This window comes from Pyxicephalus adspersus, chromosome 9 (assembly GCF_032062135.1).
Source record: "Pyxicephalus adspersus chromosome 9, UCB_Pads_2.0, whole genome shotgun sequence".
Classification (NCBI taxonomy): Eukaryota; Metazoa; Chordata; class Amphibia; order Anura; family Pyxicephalidae; genus Pyxicephalus; species Pyxicephalus adspersus.
Window position 1 is genome coordinate 40,025,465 of NC_092866.1, and position 22,594 is coordinate 40,048,058.

A 22,594-nucleotide genomic window follows, 5' to 3' on the forward strand; every position below is an offset into this window, starting at 1 on the left:
GCAAATGCACATTAGGTGATGGTTTAAAGGTTTGAGTTTGTTTCTACACTTTTTGTTCAGTTTGGTTTTCATACTTTATAAAATACAGATAAGAAAGGACTGGCCTGGTGAAACTTTTTAGGTCCCTAGGTGCAATTTGAGCATCAGCTGTTGCCAAACCTCATTCTGTCTGCAACCACTTGACATCTGAGGAGAGTTCGCAAAATAATTGGTACAAAATGTTTGAGATACTGTGATTATGTTGTTAAATTTTACCTTTGTTAGGATGTTCCTGCCCTCTCTTATTCTTTTGTATGGCCCAACAAATATTGCATTCAAAAAATACTTACCAAACAAATATGCATTTTTGGCCTATCAAGGGAGGGAAACTGGATTGGAAAGTATTTATGCCGGACAAACATTTTTAAAGTGGTAATAAAGGCAGAATTTTGCAATCAAACAATATGGCCACAAACACATCAACATGGCATTAACATTGACTTCAAAATTGCAAAATGGACATTGAATCGTTCGTCGTTCATTTTGAACGATAAAAATTGGAAGTGTGTACGCAGCTTAAGACCCTTCTCCTCAATTGCTCAGTTAGGCCAAACAAACAGCTCTTGGAAGAATCCTGGACGTGCCAAACTTTTTCCATTTGAGAATTATGGAGGCCACTGTGCTTTAAGGGATCTTCAGTGATGCAGATTTTTTTTTTGCAGCCTATCCCAGATATGTGCTTTGCAACAATCCTGTCTCGGAATTCTGCAGGTAGTTCTTTTGATCTCAAGGCTTGGTTTATGCATGGTCAGCTATGAGTCCTTTTATAAAGAGATGTGTGTCTTTCTAAATCATGTCCAATCGATTTAATTTACCCTGGGTAGACGCCAATAAAGGTGCAGAAACATCTCAGCAGTGATCAAGAATTTTACCTACAGTAGCATCAGGCTGCAACATAACTAAATTGAAGTGAAGGGGGGCTGAATACTTTCCTAAGCCACTATATACACACATAAATACAGTGGCTTTTTGTTGTGTACGTGTTCCGCAGTATGTTGTCTGTACCTGGAATCCATAAAGCCCTGTTTACAAAATAGGTTTCCTATTTTTTCTCAATAGAGAAGTGCATCAGTGATAAAATAGTTGAAACACTCTATTGTTTGCAGCTACTCAGTATGTACAGTTGATTATCACTGCTTCTATTATTAGCAAATACATCCAAAATAGTGCACACACACTAATGAAGCATTGTTAATGCAATATTCCACAGTACACTACTGGCTGTAAAAATAAGAGATTATTAATGTCCTCATTGTGTTTCACAGCAAGTAGATGCTTCAAGGGGGATGGGGGAATTAAATGAAAATCCTACAAATAAAAAATAGTGGTATGGAATGGGAAATACAGTGTCAACAGACATCAACATATTTAACATCAATAAAAAAAATCATGAGGCATTGAATTGGGCACAGTATACTGTATCTCCCTGGTTGAATCAAATGAGTCACCATATCTAGTTGAACAAAATAAATAGAAAGTAAAAAAGTTAAACAATAGATGTGCAAACGCTCAAAGTAATATATTAAGTTCTGGATAATGTATACAGAATATGCTAAACAAGGTCTGCCAGTGTAGTTATGCAATTACCTGGGCATAATGCTACATAAAAAAGGAAATGTACAGATTGTGAATTAGATCCTAATATATAATTATGTTTTATTATATAAAAGGTACAACACATCAGGAAGAAAGAAGAAAAACTTATTTAAACATTAACAGAAAATATGAACATATACTCTTTACTTAACAAAGATAAGATATTCATTGTTTGTACAACTGAAAAGTATTATGTACTTTATTCACACGTTGTTAAAAAAAAATTACCGCATTGACTGCAATGGAGATTTCACAATTTTAAAATTTGGGTCTCGGCTAAATCCACAATGCAATGCTAATATGTAAAGCACCCATTTATTCTAGTACACTTGATTCTACATAAAAATGCAAAGATGCAATTCAAGTGAAAAGAAAAAAGTATATCAATCCTGTGGCCAGTAAACCATTATTTGTGATTTTTTACAAGAAAGCTTAAGGCATATTTGTCTGCAACCATTAAACCGACCTCTTGCAAAATGAAATGAATAGTAAACTCACAAAAGTGTCTTTATCATGCAAATTTGTGTGTTTTTAATGCATATGCACCATGTAAAATATGTATTTTAAGCATTTCTTCTTTACTTTGCATAATGCAAAGATAGTTCAGAGCACACCTGGCTTGAAACAGATATGGAACTGTCATCTTGTCTTCTCTCTTCAGTATCCTGCTCATCTGCATAGTTATGATGTGACAGAGACTGGTAGGGCTTGTAAACAGCGGGTGTTTTGTCACAAAAAAAAAAAAATAAAAAAAATTGCTGGAAAATGCAGTTGTTTTTGGGGGATGAAATTGTATGAGTGATCGTCATACTCCAGCATACCCCTGCTGATTCAAAGCTAGAGCTCTCCAATGGTACAGAGCAAATAGCTGAACACCCATTCTAGGTCAGTGACTTAAAAAGTATTAAAGGTAGAGGATCGGAACACAAACCAGGTCAGCTCTATATTTAAGTAGGTACACTCTAACATAGTTCTTTCACTAACCATTAGAATGGTAAATTCCAGTTTGCTAGAACAGGGGATGACATGGCAGCCATTGTAAACCAGAAATGATGCATTAGTTATACAGTAGATGTCAGACAGGGGTGGTATGAAACATAAACTGTCTTTGAAGTTCCTTGGTGCTCTCTTGTCTTGATAAATTATGAACTCATAGCATAAGATGCAATAAATATATTAGGTGTTTCTTAGTAGAAAATGGCAATGTGCACAATTTGAGTGCTACATGACCAGGAATCACAAACACTGTAATACTCTGCCAAGTTCCTGTAAGCTGTAATTGGCGTCTAGTTTTCAAGTCTAAAGCTGTGCAGGACAGCAAACGGTTGTATAAACAATGGATTCAGTTTAAAATTCTGTGGAAATATAGCCCAGTCAGTTATACCATGGAGAATAGAATAGCCAGTATGGAGAACTAGTCAGCATTTTTGCCCTTGTTCCTATAGATTTTTTACACAATTTTTATTTCCAACAACAAAATCCTTTTTAAAATTAATACCTAAAGGAGTTAAAATAAGTGAGTTTCATGTTTCTCATTATAGGGATCTAAATCCAGAACTTAATCTAGATCTAAATCTGCCAGTAGAATGTTCCTTTGATGTACTGGGCCTGATTGGGGGGGAGAGAAATTACATCTTACTCAGGTTCACTTTGCAGTGAACTTGCCGGAAGCTGTACCTTGACCACTGCTAGGCTGTAGTAATCATTATATAACTTTCTAAATCACACATCTGGAAAGAGTATACATTTTAGGTGTGCTAAATATGCCTACTTGTTCTTGGTGAGTAATTTTAGCATTCCAATCAGAATTACAGCCACATAACATGTATTTTTGAAGGGTAGTCAAAAATGACTGCTCCCATTGATCTGTTATGACAGGTGTACATTAACTTATAATTTTAGTTAGTGGGAGTAAACTTGTAGGTTAATTACCCTCACTGGTGTTCTACTATTCTGGCAGCAAGATGGAACAGTGGGAGAGCAAAGAAAAGATGAGTATGTGCAACGGAGGAGGGCACTAAATAAATCTGCTGTGTAGTAAAGTGTAAGCCTAAACCACAAGTTTTTCTTAAAGCTTTGGTGTAATGAAACATGTATTTACATGTGTAACAAGGATTAAAACATTATGTTTGACCAAGATGTACATTACATTATCAGTCCTAAAAAAAATAATATCTTTAGGCAAAAACTTGGCAAGAGGGTTAGACTGTCACTTTGTTTTTTGTTTTATTCTCATGCCGACATTGGGGACATTCTGAATTTTCTTCACTTTAGAATAAATGCTGAAACTTTCCTCCTGATGCGTCACTGAAATAGAATGTTTTGACTATACATCTACTTTAAATCACACATATCCAGTCTCTTCACAACATTTCTGGAATAGCTGCCTAAAGCAATCGCACATTTTTTATGTGTACGGATCTAGTGTAGGTCATTTATACCAGTCTGCAAGTCTAACAATAGTCTTATGTTTGGGCGCTTCTTTAAGTGCCTTGCATATTTTACAATAATGGTTTTTCCAAGAAATTTCCTTAAACACATGGAGTCTGGTCCTCCATCTGAAATATTTCTGATATGCTTTGTCATCTTTGTCCAACTGTAGAATATATTCAGCCAATTCTCCAGCTGTTTGGAAGTCATTCACATGTATAAAAGAGTCTTTTGGAATAAAACGTTCATAATTTTCTCGAGGAGGACCTAATACAATAGGCACACAACCAAACATGAACGCATTCCTCCATAGTTTCTCAGTGATATAGTCTTTGTGCACAGAGTTTTCAAAGGCAAGATAAAATTTATACCGAGAAAGGACTTGTTCCTGTTCATTGTTGGGTAGTTGGGTATTTCGATGATTTCTTCCAAACACATCAATTGATACATACTGTTTTAATTGTTCATAATAAAGAGTTCTGTAGGACTTGGGATTCCAGTTACTGATTGCCCAAGCTACCAACTTATTTTTTGCTGGGATGGTAACATTATTTTCTTTAGCATTCTGCTCCAGCCAGCCATAAGGGGTAAAAATGTCAGAATCAGACCTGTAAGTCATAGTCAGGTTGATAAGATTGTTCCAGAAGTCCAAGCCTGGGCTGTTTGATGGAGACTCCAAATTAAACCATATCCAGTACTGATTTGAAGGTCTTGGCATCTGAGGTAGGTTTTGTCTTGAGCAGCAAACATCTCTGTGATGTAGAATGACCGCATCAGCAGAAGAGTATAATGATCTGTTCTGTGTGTAAAAACATCCTGATATATTAATACTTGGTGGACACGAATTAAGGGGAAATGTATTGCCAAATGGCCAGGTCCAAAGAAGGATAACTTTTTCTGAATGATTAAATTGTCCCGAGGTGTTTCCCACAGTAAAATCCACATTGTTTTCCAATAAATGTAATGATGAAATATTTATTTTGTTATAGAGAATAAATAAAATGGAAGCGAAACATAACTGCGCAAAAGTTATCACAAAGATTTTCTTCAAGGATATATTTCTCTTGGAGGAATCCATACCAATAGGCTGAGTGTTGCAGTGATGAAAAGGTCCTAATATGCAAGGTATTTTTCTTTTTCCTATAGGAGAAACAGAATCACAGGTCAAATTATATTAATAATATATATATATATATATATATATATATATATATATATATAATATTCAGATAAATTACCAAAACTCCCCAACTTTCTGGTGCCCCCACGTTACAATCCAGTCATTCTATACTATGGCACAATTAACCTTCTGGGAAGTATTATTATCAAATAAGGAAACTTTCCATCATAAATTCCTATATGGAATCCTACCATTATACTGTATGTGGCCTGTTCTGAATATACATAAATGTCCATCCTAAAATAAAACTCAGTGCATAGTCAGGATACCAAAAAGGGGTCAGATATCTGCAAACACAAAAAAGGGTGTATTTTATAGGGTCATAGCTCACATGCAAGACCCATTTCTGTACGCATTGTAGGGCGATATATGATTATAAGGATACTAATGGAATAGGATCCCATTCAGATTTGGGTCTAAATCAAAATGAAGATTCAGGCGCTCTGCTTGGGTTGTCTTTGTCTCAAAGAAGTATCAATATATTTTAAAAAACAGACAGGTTTATTTACAGATTATATACATATTATTTTCAAGAAAAGGGAAGATGGTAAAGGGTATTTAGGAAAGAGAGAAGAAAGGGGTCTAGCTCCATAACCACACAAGCCAGGGTTTTCCCTCTTTGAATAACTCTCATCTGCAAGTCCAGAGCAAATCACATTGTCCTAATAAAGTCTTAGACTAGGTACACATGTGCAAGGGCTCTTGTCCGATAATTGGCTCAGGGCCGATATTGGACGAGAATCTTGCATGTGTACAAGGCTTGTCGTTCATCGTCTGAACAACCGACCTGGTGAACGATCGTAACGGAAGTAAAGGGGGGAGAGTGCAGCTCCATCATCCCCCCCCTCTAGAGCAGATCAGTGCTGTATGTACAGCACTCAGTCATGCATCATGCAGTTGTTAAGTCGTGGAAAAAATTGTGAAAGTTCCTTTCCAAGGACATTTCTTACACGTGTACAAAGCCTTACTCAAGAGATTGCAAAGTTTACATTTGTCCCAGGCTTTGGATTATCACAGACTCCTGCCCGCTCCAGGAGGACTGTTTCAACCTGTGTTGCTAGAGCTGTTTAATCTTTTTGCCCTATATCTTGATCTTAAAACAAAGCCAATGGATACTTTTAGCCTATGGCTCATGCATTTGTCATAATACCGGTTTTCCCCAAAAACTCCCACAAGACCTAGAGGCAGTGTTAAGCTATAAATGTTAAAGCATTCATTTTACCACATCTGATTAGAAATTACTGATCTACAAACAGTCCTTTTTGTCCTTAATGGTATGTCCAGTATTCTGGAGGAAACAGATTGCAACCCATCCTCCTCCCAACAAGAAAGGAAAAAAATAATCAAAATGTTTTAGAATCTAAAGTGTTTTCATTTAGTGAATGTAAAAGTAGTTTGCCCTAACTAGCAGCACATAATATGGCACACTTGTCAATGTACCATAATTGCTTCCTAATTACCTGCTTTCCCAAATTGGTTGCCCATAGGATTCACACAGCATCTTTACAAATTATGTCAAAATTGCTATTCCCGTACAAAATGATCAATAATCTTAGAATCAAATTCAAACGCTTGTGTTGTGCCTTTAAATCTCTCCATACCTCTTGCCTTTCTCATCTGATAAAATATACCCCTAGCTTCTCTCTTCGCTGCTCCAATGACCTACTAATAGTTTCCTCTATCATATCTTTGTCACATGCACAACTTCAAGACTTTCTATAGCTGCACCGACTCTATGGAATTCTCTTCCTCATCCTATTCCACTTGTTCTTACTTTCTGCACATTTAAAAGAGCAATCAATCACATCTTTCCAAACTTGCCTACTCATATGTCTCTTAAAGCCCCACTACTCCCACCATTCTTAATGCCCCATATTATATATTGTATATATTTTCCCCACCTTTTAGATTATAAGCTCTTCTGAGCGGGGTCCTCTCCTCCCATTTCATTGTTTGTAACTGTCTCACATTGCAACCCCTATTTAATGTACAGTGCTGCATAATGTTGGCGCTATATAAATAAGTAAATGATAAATAAACCAATTGCTATTGCAAGCTATATATATAAAAAACTGAATTGCAAGAATTGATGTCTTTTACAGTAAATCCAACTTGAGTAATGACATTTGATTCTTACTGTTATGGTGTACACTGGTACTATAGTACATGGCATCACAGAAAGATATGGTTCAGCTATGACTTTAATTTAGATTCAGATCATATTTCAGCAGACACGCACAACATCAGATTTGTTTCATGTTTAAAAGTGATTAAAAAGAATCTGGCAAATCTTAAACAAATTTTACCAAACAAATGACATTTTTGTGGCATACAAAGCATTCAGAAACAAGAGACATGATGTTAATGATAAGACAAAATGATGGGTTGTGGAGCTGCTGTGACATCCGATTAAAATCCACTTAATAACAAGACCTTAATAATATAAACCCTTGCATAAAAAAAGTTCAAACAGTTTTAGTACAGAAACTCTCTGCAAATCGACAAAAATCATGGTTACCTACCCAGATTTTTTCATCAGAATGGTAACATCAATGTTGGGGTGAGTCAAACACAACACACAATTGTAACACTTTTAAGTCTTTTATAGCCTCACCCAGCAAGTTAGTTTTGTGTCTATTTATTTGCTGGCTCCAGCAGCTCACTCAACACAGAGACCCCACCTTCACTTAGACACCTGCATCTTGTAAACCTGGTGCAACACCTGAAATGTAATGTCTGGAGTATCTGACACTTTTGGTATCTTATACTTACAAATGTTATCTTTTGTTACAATAGTTATTTGATTATAGTTCGCTATCAACCACAAGTAATTAGAAAAAATAATAAGTCTTTCAAAAGTTGCAACATTTTTGTAAAAATTCTTTTTTTTAAAAGATTCAAAATAATACAACGTCATGGGAAAAAGTCGGAAAGGTATAGAAGAATAAACATTAGTGCACCAGCCTAAAAGTTCACATATCTGACTACATCCAGTGTACCACAGTCCTAGATAGTAAGGAGATCAATTGTCAAGAATCTTTGCTTCAGTAGCCGAGACATTTATGTGTGCTAACCATAGCACAGTCTTTAACAGTTTCAAAAAAGAAATAACCAATATCGCCCCAATCCTGGCACAGTGGAAAGTCACAAAAATATTTATTATCAGCTGTATGCTTGAGAATATAGTTAATTTTTACTGTTGAGAAGATTTTGTTCATATTACCCATCTGTACAAAAAAATAATCAATGATAAAACTTACATGACATATATGTCTAAATAGTAAGTGGAAAAAAACATAAAGAAATTAAAAAAAAAGCAGAACTTGCTGCAATACTCACAACGATATCCCCAGCCTTTCACATGTTTAATGAGGACCAGTATCTATCATTCCACGTTCTCTGAGCCCAGGCTGGCTATGACGGCACAGTAAAATGAGAAGCAATACATTGTTAAGCACAGCTCTTTTTTTCTCTGTTCTCCCCTTCCATCATCATGCTCCTTTCCAGCACATGAACTGAATATCTTCTTGTTCCTCTCACATTCAGCTCTGCATATAGAATACAAGAGGCTGATATCAGGCTCAAATGTGGTGCTTTTGCTGCTGGCATTTGAAAGTTCATGTGATAACATATCACCGATTACAGAGCAGCATTAATTTATGTCTTACATCATCGTGAAGTACAGCATTAAAGTGATTACCTTGCATTTTTTCTGGCAAAGCCCTTTTAAACCTATTTGATTTTGTTAGCTGAGCTGTTCCTTTATCTAATTTACTGTATGACAAAGTCCAATCTCATCCTGACTGCCTCAATCATTAAATATATGTCTTATCCATTCAGATAAATTGGTTTGTTTCATATGAAAATTATTTTTTTGCATTGCCTTTTTGCAGCCTTTCCCAACTTTTCTAACAAGAGAAAGTCCTTGGAATAACATTCAGATTTTTAGGGAGCCCTTCCTACAATTAGGCTACATACACACGTCAGATGATTCTCATCCGATATTAGCCCTGAGGCGATTCTGGAGTGTGTACAGTGCTTCTCGTCTAATGTTCTGACAACCGCCCACAGACAATGAACGAGAAACAATCATAATAAAAAGTGAAGAGCAGAGAGCGCAGCGGGGTGTTGCTACGTCATTCTCCTCAAAGAGCAGAACAGCGCTGTACGTCTCTCGTTCATGCATCGTGCTGTCTTTTGTCGTTGAAAAGGGTTGTGAAAGATCCTTTTCAACCACAATTATTGCACGTGTTTACCCAGCTTTACTTTATACACAGGTCAGAGTAAAGAGTAAAGGTTGGTTGGAAGGTTGTTATCCTTACTGGTGGATCATTGATCATTGATCATCATGAGAATAACAAATTGCTCGATGAGCCCAAGCAACCTCCAAAGGAGCCCTAGGATTCCACGGAACCATAGTTGAAAAATACTGTCATTGGGCTTCATTTATATAACAGGGAATCTGACATTTCCTCAAACGGTTTATTTCCTTGTGGGAATCAATTACTGCCATTGAAACAAATGGGCCTTGAAGATTCCCATGAGAGAATGTTTGAGGGAATGTCTGATTCCCTGTTTTATAAATAGAGCCCTTTATGTATTACAATGATATATTCAGATCCTAACTTTGATTAAATATTTTATTGGTAAATAGTACCAATAAACTAGTACCAAAATAAGTAAGTAAAACAGTACCAATTGTAAAAGATAATCTGCTGAAAAGTGACCTACTGTACTTTTGTTTTGAAGTTTCCTTTCAAATTTGCAATTAGGCAGTTATAAGATTACAAGTATTACCAACACTTTGCCGTTTTCATTATTATTATTATTATTATTATTAATAATATTATCATTAATATAGCGCCAACATATTGTGCAGTGCTGTAGATTAAATAGGGGTAATAAATACCAGACAGATACAAACAATGACAGAGGAGAAGAAGACCCTTTTGAGTTAGATCTTACATTTGTTTTTTTTACTAATTTTTGAGTGGTGAATCCAGAAATGACCCCATTTTTTCTATCACATCCAGTTTTTATGATACAGGGTACCCTCCATTTTTGTCAAAAAACATACAAATTTTACATACAATAAAAAAATAATGAAATAATAACTTGAATATACTGTTTATTTAAATTTATTTTGTTCATACAAAGAATTTATTGTTATTCTATGACATTTTTTTTTTTACAGTAAAACATTTGAATATTAATCAGGTAAATGGTTAAGGTAACAATTTACGCTTAGAGAATATAGCTTTTCCATGAGTGTTTAGTGTTAGGACAATCCCGCCAGATGCTCCAACAATAGTCAGCCATCATATGTACATCCCATCTACCCCGATACTGTCCTTCTATGACTTTCATATCTTGGTGGAATTGTTCACCTTACTCATTACTGACTGCATCAAGGTTTTCTGGGAAATTAGAAAGATGGCTATGCAGAAAATGCACCTTGATGCTCATATTGCAACCAAGCATTTTGTAGCTCTCCAAGAGTTTCTGGACAATTTCTGTGTAATTATTTGCTTGTTTGTTTCCAAGAAAGTCCTTGACAATGGCTTTGAATGATAACCAAGTATTCTTTTTGATTTCTGGCATTGTCCTGATGAATTGTTCATCTTTGGTGAGCTGCCGAATCTGTGGACCATCAAACACACCGGCCTTTATTTTTTCAAATGACAGGCTAGGAAATGCCAAAATGAGGTACTTGAAACAGTCTTTCATTTGGCAAAGCTTTAACGAACTGCTTCATCAGACCCAGTTTCATGTGCAGAGGCAGGAATATAATATTCTGTCTATCAACAAGCGGCTCATGTAGAATGTTTGGATCACCTGGTTTTAGGGCAGATCTTGGAGGTCAATTCCTTTCCACCCAATTGTCACGGTCCCTTCCATGACGGAAGTTTGAGGATCTGTCAGACAAGCTGCATTTGAGGTTATCTGACAGCCTCTTTGTTTTTACTTGTTTCTGTGTTGTTGTTTGTAATGACCACTCCCCTTGCATCAGGTGCAGCTGGTGGTCATTACTTCTCCTTCATTTAGTCTGGCCTCACACTTCATGCTGGGCGGTTGATATTCACTGCTGGATTGTGAATAGCTGGAGTGTTGAGCCATCCTGTGTTCCTGTTGATATCTGCTAATAAGATAAGTTGCTTTACTTCTGGTGTATTGGTGTTTTGTGTTATTTAGTTGTTTACTAGGACTCAGGGAGACACTGGGTCCTTCATAGGGGAAGGAACCAGCAGTCTCAAGCCAGACACTACTGCCAGGGCTATACAGGGCTAGTAGGGACTAGGTTCCTTTGTATGAGCATTCCCACCATCAGGGGATGCTCATATGGTTAGGAGTTAGGGCGAGATTAGGGTGTCTGCAAGGGGTGACCATTCCCTTTTCCCTAGTCATTTGAGGCCTAGTAGTTAATAAACCTTTCGGTTACCCTCCCCTCCCTGTTATACGTGACACCAATGCCTCTCACGAGCTCTGTTATCCCACATGCACAGATAACAAGGATACTTGGTGTACCCGCATTGCTGACCAAGAAGGAAGCATACCATTTTAAGGTCCTCACAGATGAGCCAATTATGTTGGTGATATTGCAACAACTCAATGACTCTCTTTATGTCTGCATATTCTTCACAAAGAGAAACTAAATGGCCAATTGGGGCAGACCCAAATATATTGCCATTGTGAAGGAAGACACACTTGAGCTTCACTTTGAGCTATTAATGAATAATCGTCATTCAGTTGAATTAAAAATTGGAATTCCCAATTCCTCCAATAAACTAGGTATGTTATGGCAATACACAAAGCCACTGTTAGTTCTTAAGTACTGCAAGAATGCAATTTCTCTGGTTCGAAAGTACGATACCTTTGTTCCTTTTTCAAGTAGGTTTTTCTCACGTAGTCTTGATGCTAGGAGTTCTGAAGCCTTCTTCAATAGTCCCAAATCAGGTGCCAAATCACTTAACTCATGCTGATTAAATCCCTTATGAACAGAGTCCTCTTCAATTTCAAACTCAAGAGAGGGTAGTGTAAGGAAAAATGGCACTGGGATTTCATCTGAATGAGCCACTGGGTGTATAGCCCATGGTAGACTACACTATGTTACATTCTTTTTTCTTGGTATATCCTGAAGTTTTTAGTATACAAAAGTAACAGTGTCACGGTGCTGCAGGACAGTGAACCCTCTGTGTCACCAGCACAGATGGTAGAGATGTGCACAAGGCACAGTGTCTAAGCTGCTACCTGGTCTTCTCCAGAGCCTCTAGAGGTGGGGTTTTGCACTGTGGGCAACTACAAGGTTGCGCCCCCCGTGCACGCCAATGCAGGTGACTGCTGACAGGCAGAAACAGGACGTGGTACCAGAATTAGGGACAAGGAGTAGTCAAAGTCAAGCCTAATTAGTGTGTCCCCAAACCTGGCAAAGTATCTGCTGAAGTCTCTAATTATAGACCTATCTCCCTAATAAATTGCGATCTTAAAATTATGATGGAAATCCTATCCCTGCGCCTAGGTTACTTCCTATTCCAGTACATCCAGGACCAGGTGGGGTTTCTTCACCATTGACAAGCCCCAGACCAAACTAGATGTACAATAGACCTGATTTCAGCTGTAAATGGTAACTGAGATGGCAGGCCAAAAAGAAAAGCGATATTACTCTCATTAGATCTACACAAAGCTTTTAACAGCTTATCATAGGATTATCTGAAAGCCCTTCTTCTTAAAATGGGCTTTGGCCCATTTTGCTGGATTATATCCTCGCTATACTCCTCCCCTCCGCCAAAATAGCAATTAAAGGACACTAATCGCCTGAGTAATATCCACAGAGGCACCAGACAAGGCTGCCCTCTCTCCCCTTTACTTTTCACTTTAGCTATTGAACTCTTAGCAATATCTGTAAGGCTTAATACTGACATTAAGGTGGTGGTCCTATAGAACATAAATAATGTATAATGTATATAACTTCTCTCATCTCCTTGCCCAATTTATTTAAATCGTTGAGCTCTTTTTGTGCTCCCCATGCGTGCATTTTATCTGGACCCACTCTCCACACGCATGACAGAATGCATTCATCATATTGGCTAATACAAGGCCTCGTGCAGTGATTGCAAAGTTTTTCCATTTCATGGATAAACAACAAATTCTTTCTGCCTATAAAAAACCTGGATCCTTACAAGTAAAAGTGTACAAAATTCTCATATTCCAAGATTTTTCTTCTGCTGTCACTGAGCAACGAAGAGCGTTTTCTCCAGCTTGCAAATATTTATTTGATCAGAAGATTATTTGCTTTGCTATACCCAGCCAAGATGAAAGTTACAATCAATAGAACCACAGTTTTTTAGGAGGATCCTGATTCTGCCCCACCACCCCTTCAGGAACTACTCTCCCCACCCGCCATGGATGGAGGGACAGAACCTTGATTGCTGTGTGCCAACCCTTATCAGGGAACCTGGTTTTGTATATTCTCTTTTTTATAGCATAAAATGTTACAATGTTTGTATGTTAAGGTACAATGTATCCATAACATAGCAGTAATGGTTTGTTATTTGTTTTCAATATTTCTCAGGTTGTTTCTTATGTGCAATCAACACTTATGTTCAATTGGTGGTTGACAATAATATCCATATTTCAGGCTGGCAAAGGTGGTGTAATGATGATAGGGATATTTTCTTGACACACTATGGGACCCTCCGCACCACATATGCATTGTTTCCTTTATGACTCCAGTATACAAATCTTCTGATGGCTACTTCAGCAGGATACTGTGCCATCTAACAAAGCTTAAATCTTCTAAAACTGGTTTATTGAACATGAAAATGAGTTCACTGTACTCAAATGCCCTCCACAGTCACCAGATCTCAGTCACACAGAACACCTATGAAACCAAAATTATTGAAGAATATTTCCAACACCTTGTTGAATCCATGTCACAAATAATTATAGCAGTTCTGAAGGCAAAAGGGAATCCAACTTGGTACTAGCAAGGTGTATTTAATAAAGTCAGTGTTAAGCCAGTGTTATTAAAAGTGATTTATCAAACCCCATTGTAATGTCTAGAGGTACCAGAGAAGGTTGTCCTATTTCCCCAATTTTGTTTAACCTAGCTCTGGATCCTCTTTTATATATCTATCCTCTTTCATAAATATTATTTTTTATTCAGCAACCAGGTAAGCATACAAAAAAAACATTTGGAATATACAAAAACATAACATGACATCCAATTTTGTAACAAAAAATATCTCCAGAATTCAACTAATAATCCACCAGTAATGCAAGCACCAGTTACTTTTAACATTTTTAAATTATATATATATATATATATATATATAGAATAAAGAAAGGGAAACACCAACTAATAGGAGGAAGAAAAGGGTGGAAGGGGGGAGGGAGTAGAGGGGCCGCCTCACACTCACCCCCTGTGTATTGGCATTGCCTTCACTCAGTGAAGAAAGGGTTCCAATATAAGAATGAAAAGAAGAGGTGATAATGGGCATTCCTGTCGTGTACCATTACTGATCGAAAATGGTGGTGAAAGAAAACCGTTCACTTTAATTTGGGCTGTAGGGGTGGGGTATAGGGCTAGTATCCACTGGATCAACAGGGGAGAAAACCCTATATGGACCAGGATAAGTGATAGGAATTCCCAGTCTACCATGTCAAACGCATTTTGGGCATCAGCTGACAAAAACATTGCAAGAATTTGGTGAGAGCATGTATAGTCAATCAATTTTAAAGTTCGGATGGTGTTGTCACGCACTTCACGGCCAGGTAGGAACCCCCTCTGATCTGGGTGGATAATGGTTTGGAGTATAGGCGTGAGCCAACTGGCTATTATACTGCTAAAAAATTAAAGATTGCAGTTGAGAAGGGAAATTGGCAGATAACTACCTTATAGATTTGGGTCTTTCTTCAGTTTAAGGATAACGGATACATGAACAGCAAAAGTGTCTCTCGGTATTTCCGTTCCCCGGATCAGGGCATTAAAGGCCTCTAAAATTATTTTGGATAGGCTAGGCAGAAAGCTCCTATAAAATTTAGGCCGTAGGCCATCCGGCCCAGGCGCTTTTACGGAGACCGCTCTGGAGATGGCCCTGGACAGCTCCACTGCCATGATTGGTGCTCCCAGGGAGTCAAATAACTCCACAGAAAAAGAGGGCAATCTCGAGGATTGCAAGTATGTACGTATCAAGTCTTTCTTTTCAGACGTTGACTCGGGAAGCTGACCTCTATCTACAGTAAATTATACAGATTTTCATAAAAGGATCAAAAGGTTTTTGCTATGTCTGGGGTGGAACACATCAGCTGCCAGCAGCCGATGTAACACTTAGAATAAATGCTCTCTTTTCCCTTAATGCTCTGGCTAGCACTTTACTACATTTGTTTGAGTGTTCGCAGTAAAACCCCTTGCACTTAGTAAGTGTGATCTGCTGTTCTATATCTGGGGTCTGATGTCGCTTATGGATGACCATTAAGTTATGAAACTCTGAAAATAGTGGGGTCAGTTTGGCTTCCCTTTCCTGCTTACATCTATGGCCTTGCTGAACAAAAAGGACCTCCAACGTAGCACTTGTGTGCCTCCCACAAAGACATAGGGTTAGCCACCGATAAATTATTCAACTAAAAAAAAAGATCCGAGTTCTGATTCTAAACTTTTGGAGTCTCCTGGGGTGCATGACAGTAATTTGTTCAACTTTCAAAAGTATGTTTTGGGAATAACAGGTGCCGTCTGCAGCACTATAGAAACAGGTGCATGATCTGATATACAGATCTCCCCATTGGTAGATGACATGACCATAGGAAACTCGTGATGTTGAACTAGAAAAAAATCAATCCGAGAATACGATTTATGCATTGCCGAGTAGTACATATAATCTTTCTCTGACAAATGCAGGAGCCGCCAGATTTCTACGCGCTGAATGCAATAATCATTTGACTATGCGGAGGGCACAAAGGACATTGCTGATTACCCTTTAGACACATCTAATGCAGGTGAGAGAGCCATATTAAGGTCCCCTCCCATAATAAAAGTGCCTTCAGTGAAATCTTCTACTATTTCAAGGATAGTTTCTAAAAAATAATCTGGTTAGTATTAGGGAAATACACATTCACAAAGGTGAATTTTTGAACACCAATCAATCCTTTCACTAGCAAAAATCTACCTTCTGGGTCAGCTTGATATGCAATAAGAGACCATTGCACAGACTTATTCAAGAGGATACTCACACCCTTGGATTTGGAGTCTGCTGAGGTCCTATGATATACCGTGTGAAAATGGCTATCTGTCAGTTTCTGAATCTGGTCATGTCGAAAGTGTGTCTCCTGTAAAAATGCCACCTGAGATTTGTATCTATGCAGTTCTCTGAGAATAATCGCTCTCTTAATAGGAGAATTTAAACCCTTAGCATTGAAAGATGTTAGTTGTAATGCCACGGACATAAAGGGGGACAGAAGTGGAGCGCGGGGAAACACTTAAAAGGGCAAACCCTAATAAGCGTGTATAGTAAAGGTCACTATTAAGTAAGAAAAAACTCTCTCAATAAAGAGGGACAGGGAGGAGGTGAGTATAACAAAATATTCTTTGTAAGGCGCTACAAAAATCAACTCCCCAATAAAGGCCGGCTATCCTAACTTGGGGAAGTGGTACCCAACAGCAATGAGCTATTGCTCACCGACAGGACATATTTGTATAAATAAAATTGGGATTATTATCCACAGAGGTAGAAAAACGTGCATAATCTATATGCAAAATCTATATTTGAGCCACATCAAAATCCTTTGTGCCGTGTCTCCACACTTGCCGCATTGCTTCCTCTTTAATATTGTAAAAATGGATTCTGCACAGTACATCTCTTGGTGGGGCTCCCCGTATAGCACATGCTCCACTTGCCCTGTGGACCCTGTCCATCTCTATGGCTGTGTTTGGAGGGCGAGCGAGGTACAGGTTTAGAACTGCATTGACCGTTGCCCTTAAATCAGGATCCACCAGATTCTAGCACTGATACTCGCATGTCCCTTGACACAAGTTGTTGTTGTAAAGATTCCAGCTTTTTTTGAGGGAGCTTTCAATTCTAGTGGCTAGGGTATTAAGGTCATATTTGGAAAGGAGTTTACTCAATATGGCTTCCAGCTGCACGTGTGAGCTGGCTGGAACCTGTTCATTCATGTCAGAGGACGTGCCTGCCGACGTGCCTGCAGGTGAGTCTGTGCTGCCCTGGGGGGGCACTTACTTGGCTCTGCCTGACAGCAGTTGTGACACGCTGCAACTCCATCTTGGCCATGGCAGGTGCTTCTGGGGATTCAGCCGTTGAGGCTGAGTTGAGTGTTGAGTGTCTTGCAGTGCTGGGACATGTGAAAATACAAAATATTAGGCTTCTTCAGTGTGGCCAGACTGTAAAAGAACCCAACAGTGGCAGAGAGCTCTGAAAATTTGCAAGATCATGCCGCTATTGTGTGACCACGCCCCTCTAGAGCCTCTTTTAGGACTTTTAGAAACTCTACCAAATTTTGAAGGTATAAGACTGGGCTCCCTTACTTACTTATTGACTGCTTTTGCAGACAATTTATCACTACACATATCCAATTCTAAACATAGGTTAACACCTATACTGGAGCAGATTTCCTTATATAGTCTTGTATCTGGCTATAGTAATAATTTAGATAAGTCTAGAGCCTTGTACTTGATTTATATAGCCAGCCTGGAAAAAAATATAATATTTGGGGGTTCTAATTACTAAAAACCCTTACAAATTATATTTGCAAAATATGACTCCTAATATTCCTAAAATTAGGACATTGAGTCCACATTTACGCAATTGGTCTAATTTAACCTGGGTCAAATTGGTTTGATAAAAATTTTAGTCTTTCCAATGTTAAATATTCTTCAATCATTACCCTTAGTGATTACAAAACTTGATCTTAAGGCTATTTATAAATTATGCTGTGAATTCATATGGGGGAAAAAAAAGAGCTAGACTTTGTCTTGGTATTTTATACCAGTCCACCCGGCATGGAGGAACTAATTTTCCCTGATATTGAACTGTACAACACAGCTTTTATTTTATACGTTCTATAAAGTATTGGATACATAATACTTGCGACTATGTTGATTCTATATTGGATCAGCAAACTGTGCCTAACCTTAATTTGTAATATATACTCCATTTTCACGAAGCTCCTTTATTATATTCCTGTTGGCAGATATGGCACAAAATCAGGGGCAAACAGTTAATAAATAGTCATTCTTCATTTCTTCCATTTTGGGGAAATCAGGATCTTCCCCATGTTACGTCTTCTTCTATAATGCAAAAATCGCCATATTTTCCAACCATTACCGTCCAATCATTGGTGGACTGCAATACACAGCATCCTCTTCTCTTTGAAAAGTCAGCGGTGGAGTACCCTCCATTCACTTCACTTGACACCTTACTATTGATGGGTAACCCTTCTAGAAAAGCAATTGCTGAAAATTATACAATGCTAAGAATCGCTTTGGACTATTCTACCAGAAAAACTGGTATGGTAAAATGGACAGAACACTTTCCCACCAAGTCAGCAGAAGATGTTCTTAAAGCTTTTTCTGGAGCCTGGAAGGTTCTCCGGTCAGCCATGTATAGGGAGAAAACTCCCTATAAGTGTTAATAGATATAAGTGTTCCATGGTGCATACATCTCTCTACACAGTGCATATTTATTGGGTTATAATTCTACTAGTAAATGTGCGGATTTGTACCATGCGTTTTGAAACTGTCCGAGTATTAAAAGATTTTAGCATTCAGTGGCCTACTATGTGACTTCAGCATTGACTAAATATGTACCCTTAACATATGAATGGTCAATTCTGGGTTACTTTGATTTGAATGGGGCTTGAATTACTAGGGGAAACAGAAGTTTGTTATCTATTGTTTCTCTGGTGGCCAAAAAAACAATAATACCTTAATGGATAGATTCAGACCCACCCACATTGGGCCTTTTTAAAGAGAAATTGTACCTTGTTTTCAAAATGGCCTGGATAGAAGCTTCTCTAGAGAAAGAGTTCAAAGTTTCACATTTTTTTTATTAAATCTGGGAATCCTATATAGAAATCCAATCTCACTCCATAAAAGTGCAAATTTTGAAAACCTTCGAACCCACCTCATGGTATACTTTAAGGATGTTGGACAATGACAGAGGTTGGAACTCAAGTCGCATAACTTGAACTCGAATCTGACCTAATAAACGACTTGTGACTCGACTTGGGGGTTTTTTCCAGCGGCTTGCAACTCAACTTGCAGTAAGTCTTCTGTAACACCGCCTTCCTCCTCGACTTCCTTGCATTCTAAGTCCACGGCTTTCTCCTCTGACAGCTGAAGGGCGAGGGTAGGAAGGCCGTGTTACAGAAGCCTCACTGCCCTCCTCCCTTTCCCCTTCAGATGTCAGAGGAGAAAGCCATGGACTTAGAATGCGATCCTGTGCACAAGAACAGGATCAGAGCTCTGTTTCTATATGGGGACAGGTCAGTGAGGCACAGTACCATCAGAGGTTGGACTAAGTCATCACCCTTCAAGTCCAAGACGAGTCCCAAGTCATTGACACCAATTCCCAAAATCAAGACTTACAAACCACTTGATAAATGAAGTGACTTGACATGGAACTGGACTTGGAAGAATTCTTGGTGACTTGACACTTGACTTGGTGTCAATGACTTGGGAATCGACTTGGACTTAAAGGGTGATGACTTAGTCCAACCTCTGCTTAAAAGGTGGCAGTAGCAGATTCTATTTTTAATACATAAATTACAAGGTATATGTCACGGTGCCTTCCGTGACTGAGGTTAGAAGATCTGTGAGACAAGCTGCACGTGAGGTTATCTGACAGTCTCTTTGTTTTTACTTGTCTCTGTGATGTTGTTTGTAATGACCACACCAATTGTCTCAGCTGCAGCTGGTGGTCATTACTGCTCCTCTATTTAGTCCGGCCTCACACTTCATGCTATGCGGCTGATATTCACTACTGTGTGGAAGAGCTGGTGTGTTGTCCTCTCCAGAGTTTCTTCAGGGGATATTCATACTGACAGGAGTCAGGGCTAGGTTAGGGTGTCCGTAGGGTGTGACCGTTTCCCTCTCCCTAGCCTTTGAAGACCCTTGTCCTAGTCCCTTGTCTTTATCCGTTTTCCTCCTGGTGTTCCTCCCCTCCCCCTTATCTGTGACAGTATATATGTATACAAGCAGAACTTAAGTTCCAAATCTTGGGTTCTGTCTATTTAGTTGTTTCCATGCCGTGCACATTTTTCAGATTGTTACCATAACGTAACTCTTATATGTGCGCAGCATGACCCCAAATCCTGTCTACAATGTTTTCTTTCAGGTTCATTCTCAACTACTTGTAAGTCTGCTGGAAAATATGACAACAGATCTTTACAAAAGATTTCCTGTTAATAGAACCACATTTGGAAGCTTTAAAAGATGCAAGCCACATTGGATACTGACTAATTTCCTGGGTGATAATGGGGGGTCTGAGAAATCAAAGCTTAGGAAGATGGCATCCAGGTAAATAGCTAATTTATGTCAAATAATTGTATTTAATTTCTGCTACACTATCAGCTCTGCCTGGCAGGGCAGAAGATGAAACCTGAATTTTCTCTGCTGCCATTAGGTAAGGCTTACAGGTTTTGACCTTTCTCTTTAGTGTTAATGGACAGTAAAATGAGAAGTGTGTAGTAATTAGCCTATGTCTCTGCCATTCAGCTCCCTTCTCCTAATAGCAGGAGTCTTGGTAGCACATGAACACTGAAGTACAAAAAGATTGGGTTCCTTCTTTCCCAATGCAAGATTTGCTATACAGGGATTGTCAATATAACATAAATAAATACATTTATTGATGTTATATTGACGAAGATCAAATGACCTATCAAAGGATAATAACAGCTGTCTCCAGAAGCTACCAAAAACTGAATATCACATTTGGATAATAAGTGAAAGAACGATTTTAATACAGTGTAAGGTCTTCTTTATACCTCTGCCCTGTGTTGTGGTGCACTACTGTAAACATGTTATATTGAGCAGTTCAATGTGTTGTAATAAGGCATTCAAATTATTATTCAATAGGCTCCTAATGCACATCAGTCTAGAGAAAATCAAACAGGACCCTTTTTGTTTTAACAGAGAGCACCAAAAATAACAAAAGGTTCTCATTTACAATTGTGTTTGGGAAGTTGCTTTTGCAAGGTCAAAATAAATAGCAACAACATTTCTGCAAAATGTCCACTGTGTATTAACGCAACACACAAGAAAGCCACCCTAGAAGACCTTTATCCATCTGTAGAATTAGCAAAAAGGTCAAAAGCATAAGGCTACAGTTCCCCTATAAAATTCTCTGATTAAGTAAGATTTTTATTGCAGAATGGACAGGCAATTTCCCATCTGCAATGAAGGATATATACCTGCCTGTTCACTACATTCTTTTAAAGAAAATCTGAACTACACATTCACAGATCAGTGTATGATGCCGGGAAATTTTTATGTATTCCAGCATCTGCCGGGGCTGCTGTGACTGAAAGGACTCCTGTGCTCATGCGCAAGAGTTCCATCATTCCACCCTGGTCAATCAAGATGACTAAAAACTGGAACAAAAAGTGTGATCAGGCAAGTAGGGTTATTTTATTACAGAAGGGTCATCACCTGTCACTTCTGCAATAAAGGACCATTAGCAAATTAGTTTATATAGCAACATTTTTTATTTCATGAGCATTCAGTTTACAGGAAAAGTTTTCATTTAGCATCTTTCTCTTTATTTATTATTTGTATTTCCTTTAGTATAAACATTTAGAGATAGTTTTCTCTGCAGTGGTAAGATTTAATGGATAGGTTTACAGGCTGTTTTTATTATAATTTTTGGAATGGAGTTTTCATCATTAATGATACTGATGATGAAATGTCCAGCCAAAAGCTGACAAAAGTCCCCATCCGTGAAGAAAACAATTTTTTTTTTTGGCTGGCTTTGGACAGCAACTATAAACAATGGCACACCTACCAAACATCTGAAAGACCTGGAAAATCAGGTATTTTCTCTTGCATCCATAGCTGATAGTTAATTTAAATTAGATTTAAACAAAAGGTTTATACAATGGCGTGCACGACATTGTATGTCCTGGATTTTTATGCAACCATCTGATTATTTTACAACACAATGTTTAAAGTTTAGAGGAAAAACTGTACTGGAAAACATGCAGAGACGGGTTTTACTGGCCACAATAAAATAAAAGCTAATTGTCTGCTTCATTTTAATTTGAACCTAAAGCTGCGTACACACGGCAAATTTTTCTCGCCCGATAATCGGTATCGGCCAATTATCGGGCGAAAATCTGCCGTGT

General features: G+C 38.1%; 1 protein-coding gene across 2 annotated transcripts; it reads right to left on the minus strand.

Annotated features, from left to right (window-relative positions):
• Positions 1-3,844: 3,844 nt before the first annotated feature.
• Positions 3,845-8,779, minus strand: LOC140338506 (4-galactosyl-N-acetylglucosaminide 3-alpha-L-fucosyltransferase FUT6-like). Of its 2 annotated transcripts, none has more exons than XM_072422746.1 (2): positions 8,585-8,779; positions 3,845-5,205 (listed from the first exon to the last, which is right to left on the minus strand). In XM_072422746.1, exon 2 carries the CDS (start codon positions 5,141-5,143, stop codon positions 4,067-4,069), a length of 1,077 nt encoding a protein of 358 aa, XP_072278847.1. In that variant the 5' UTR covers positions 5,144-5,205; positions 8,585-8,779; the 3' UTR covers positions 3,845-4,066. The 2 variants fall into 2 exon arrangements, with proteins under 2 accessions (XP_072278847.1, XP_072278846.1); XM_072422745.1 differs by lacking the exon at positions 8,585-8,779 and adding an exon at positions 7,768-7,864.
• Positions 8,780-22,594: the final 13,815 nt, after the last annotated feature.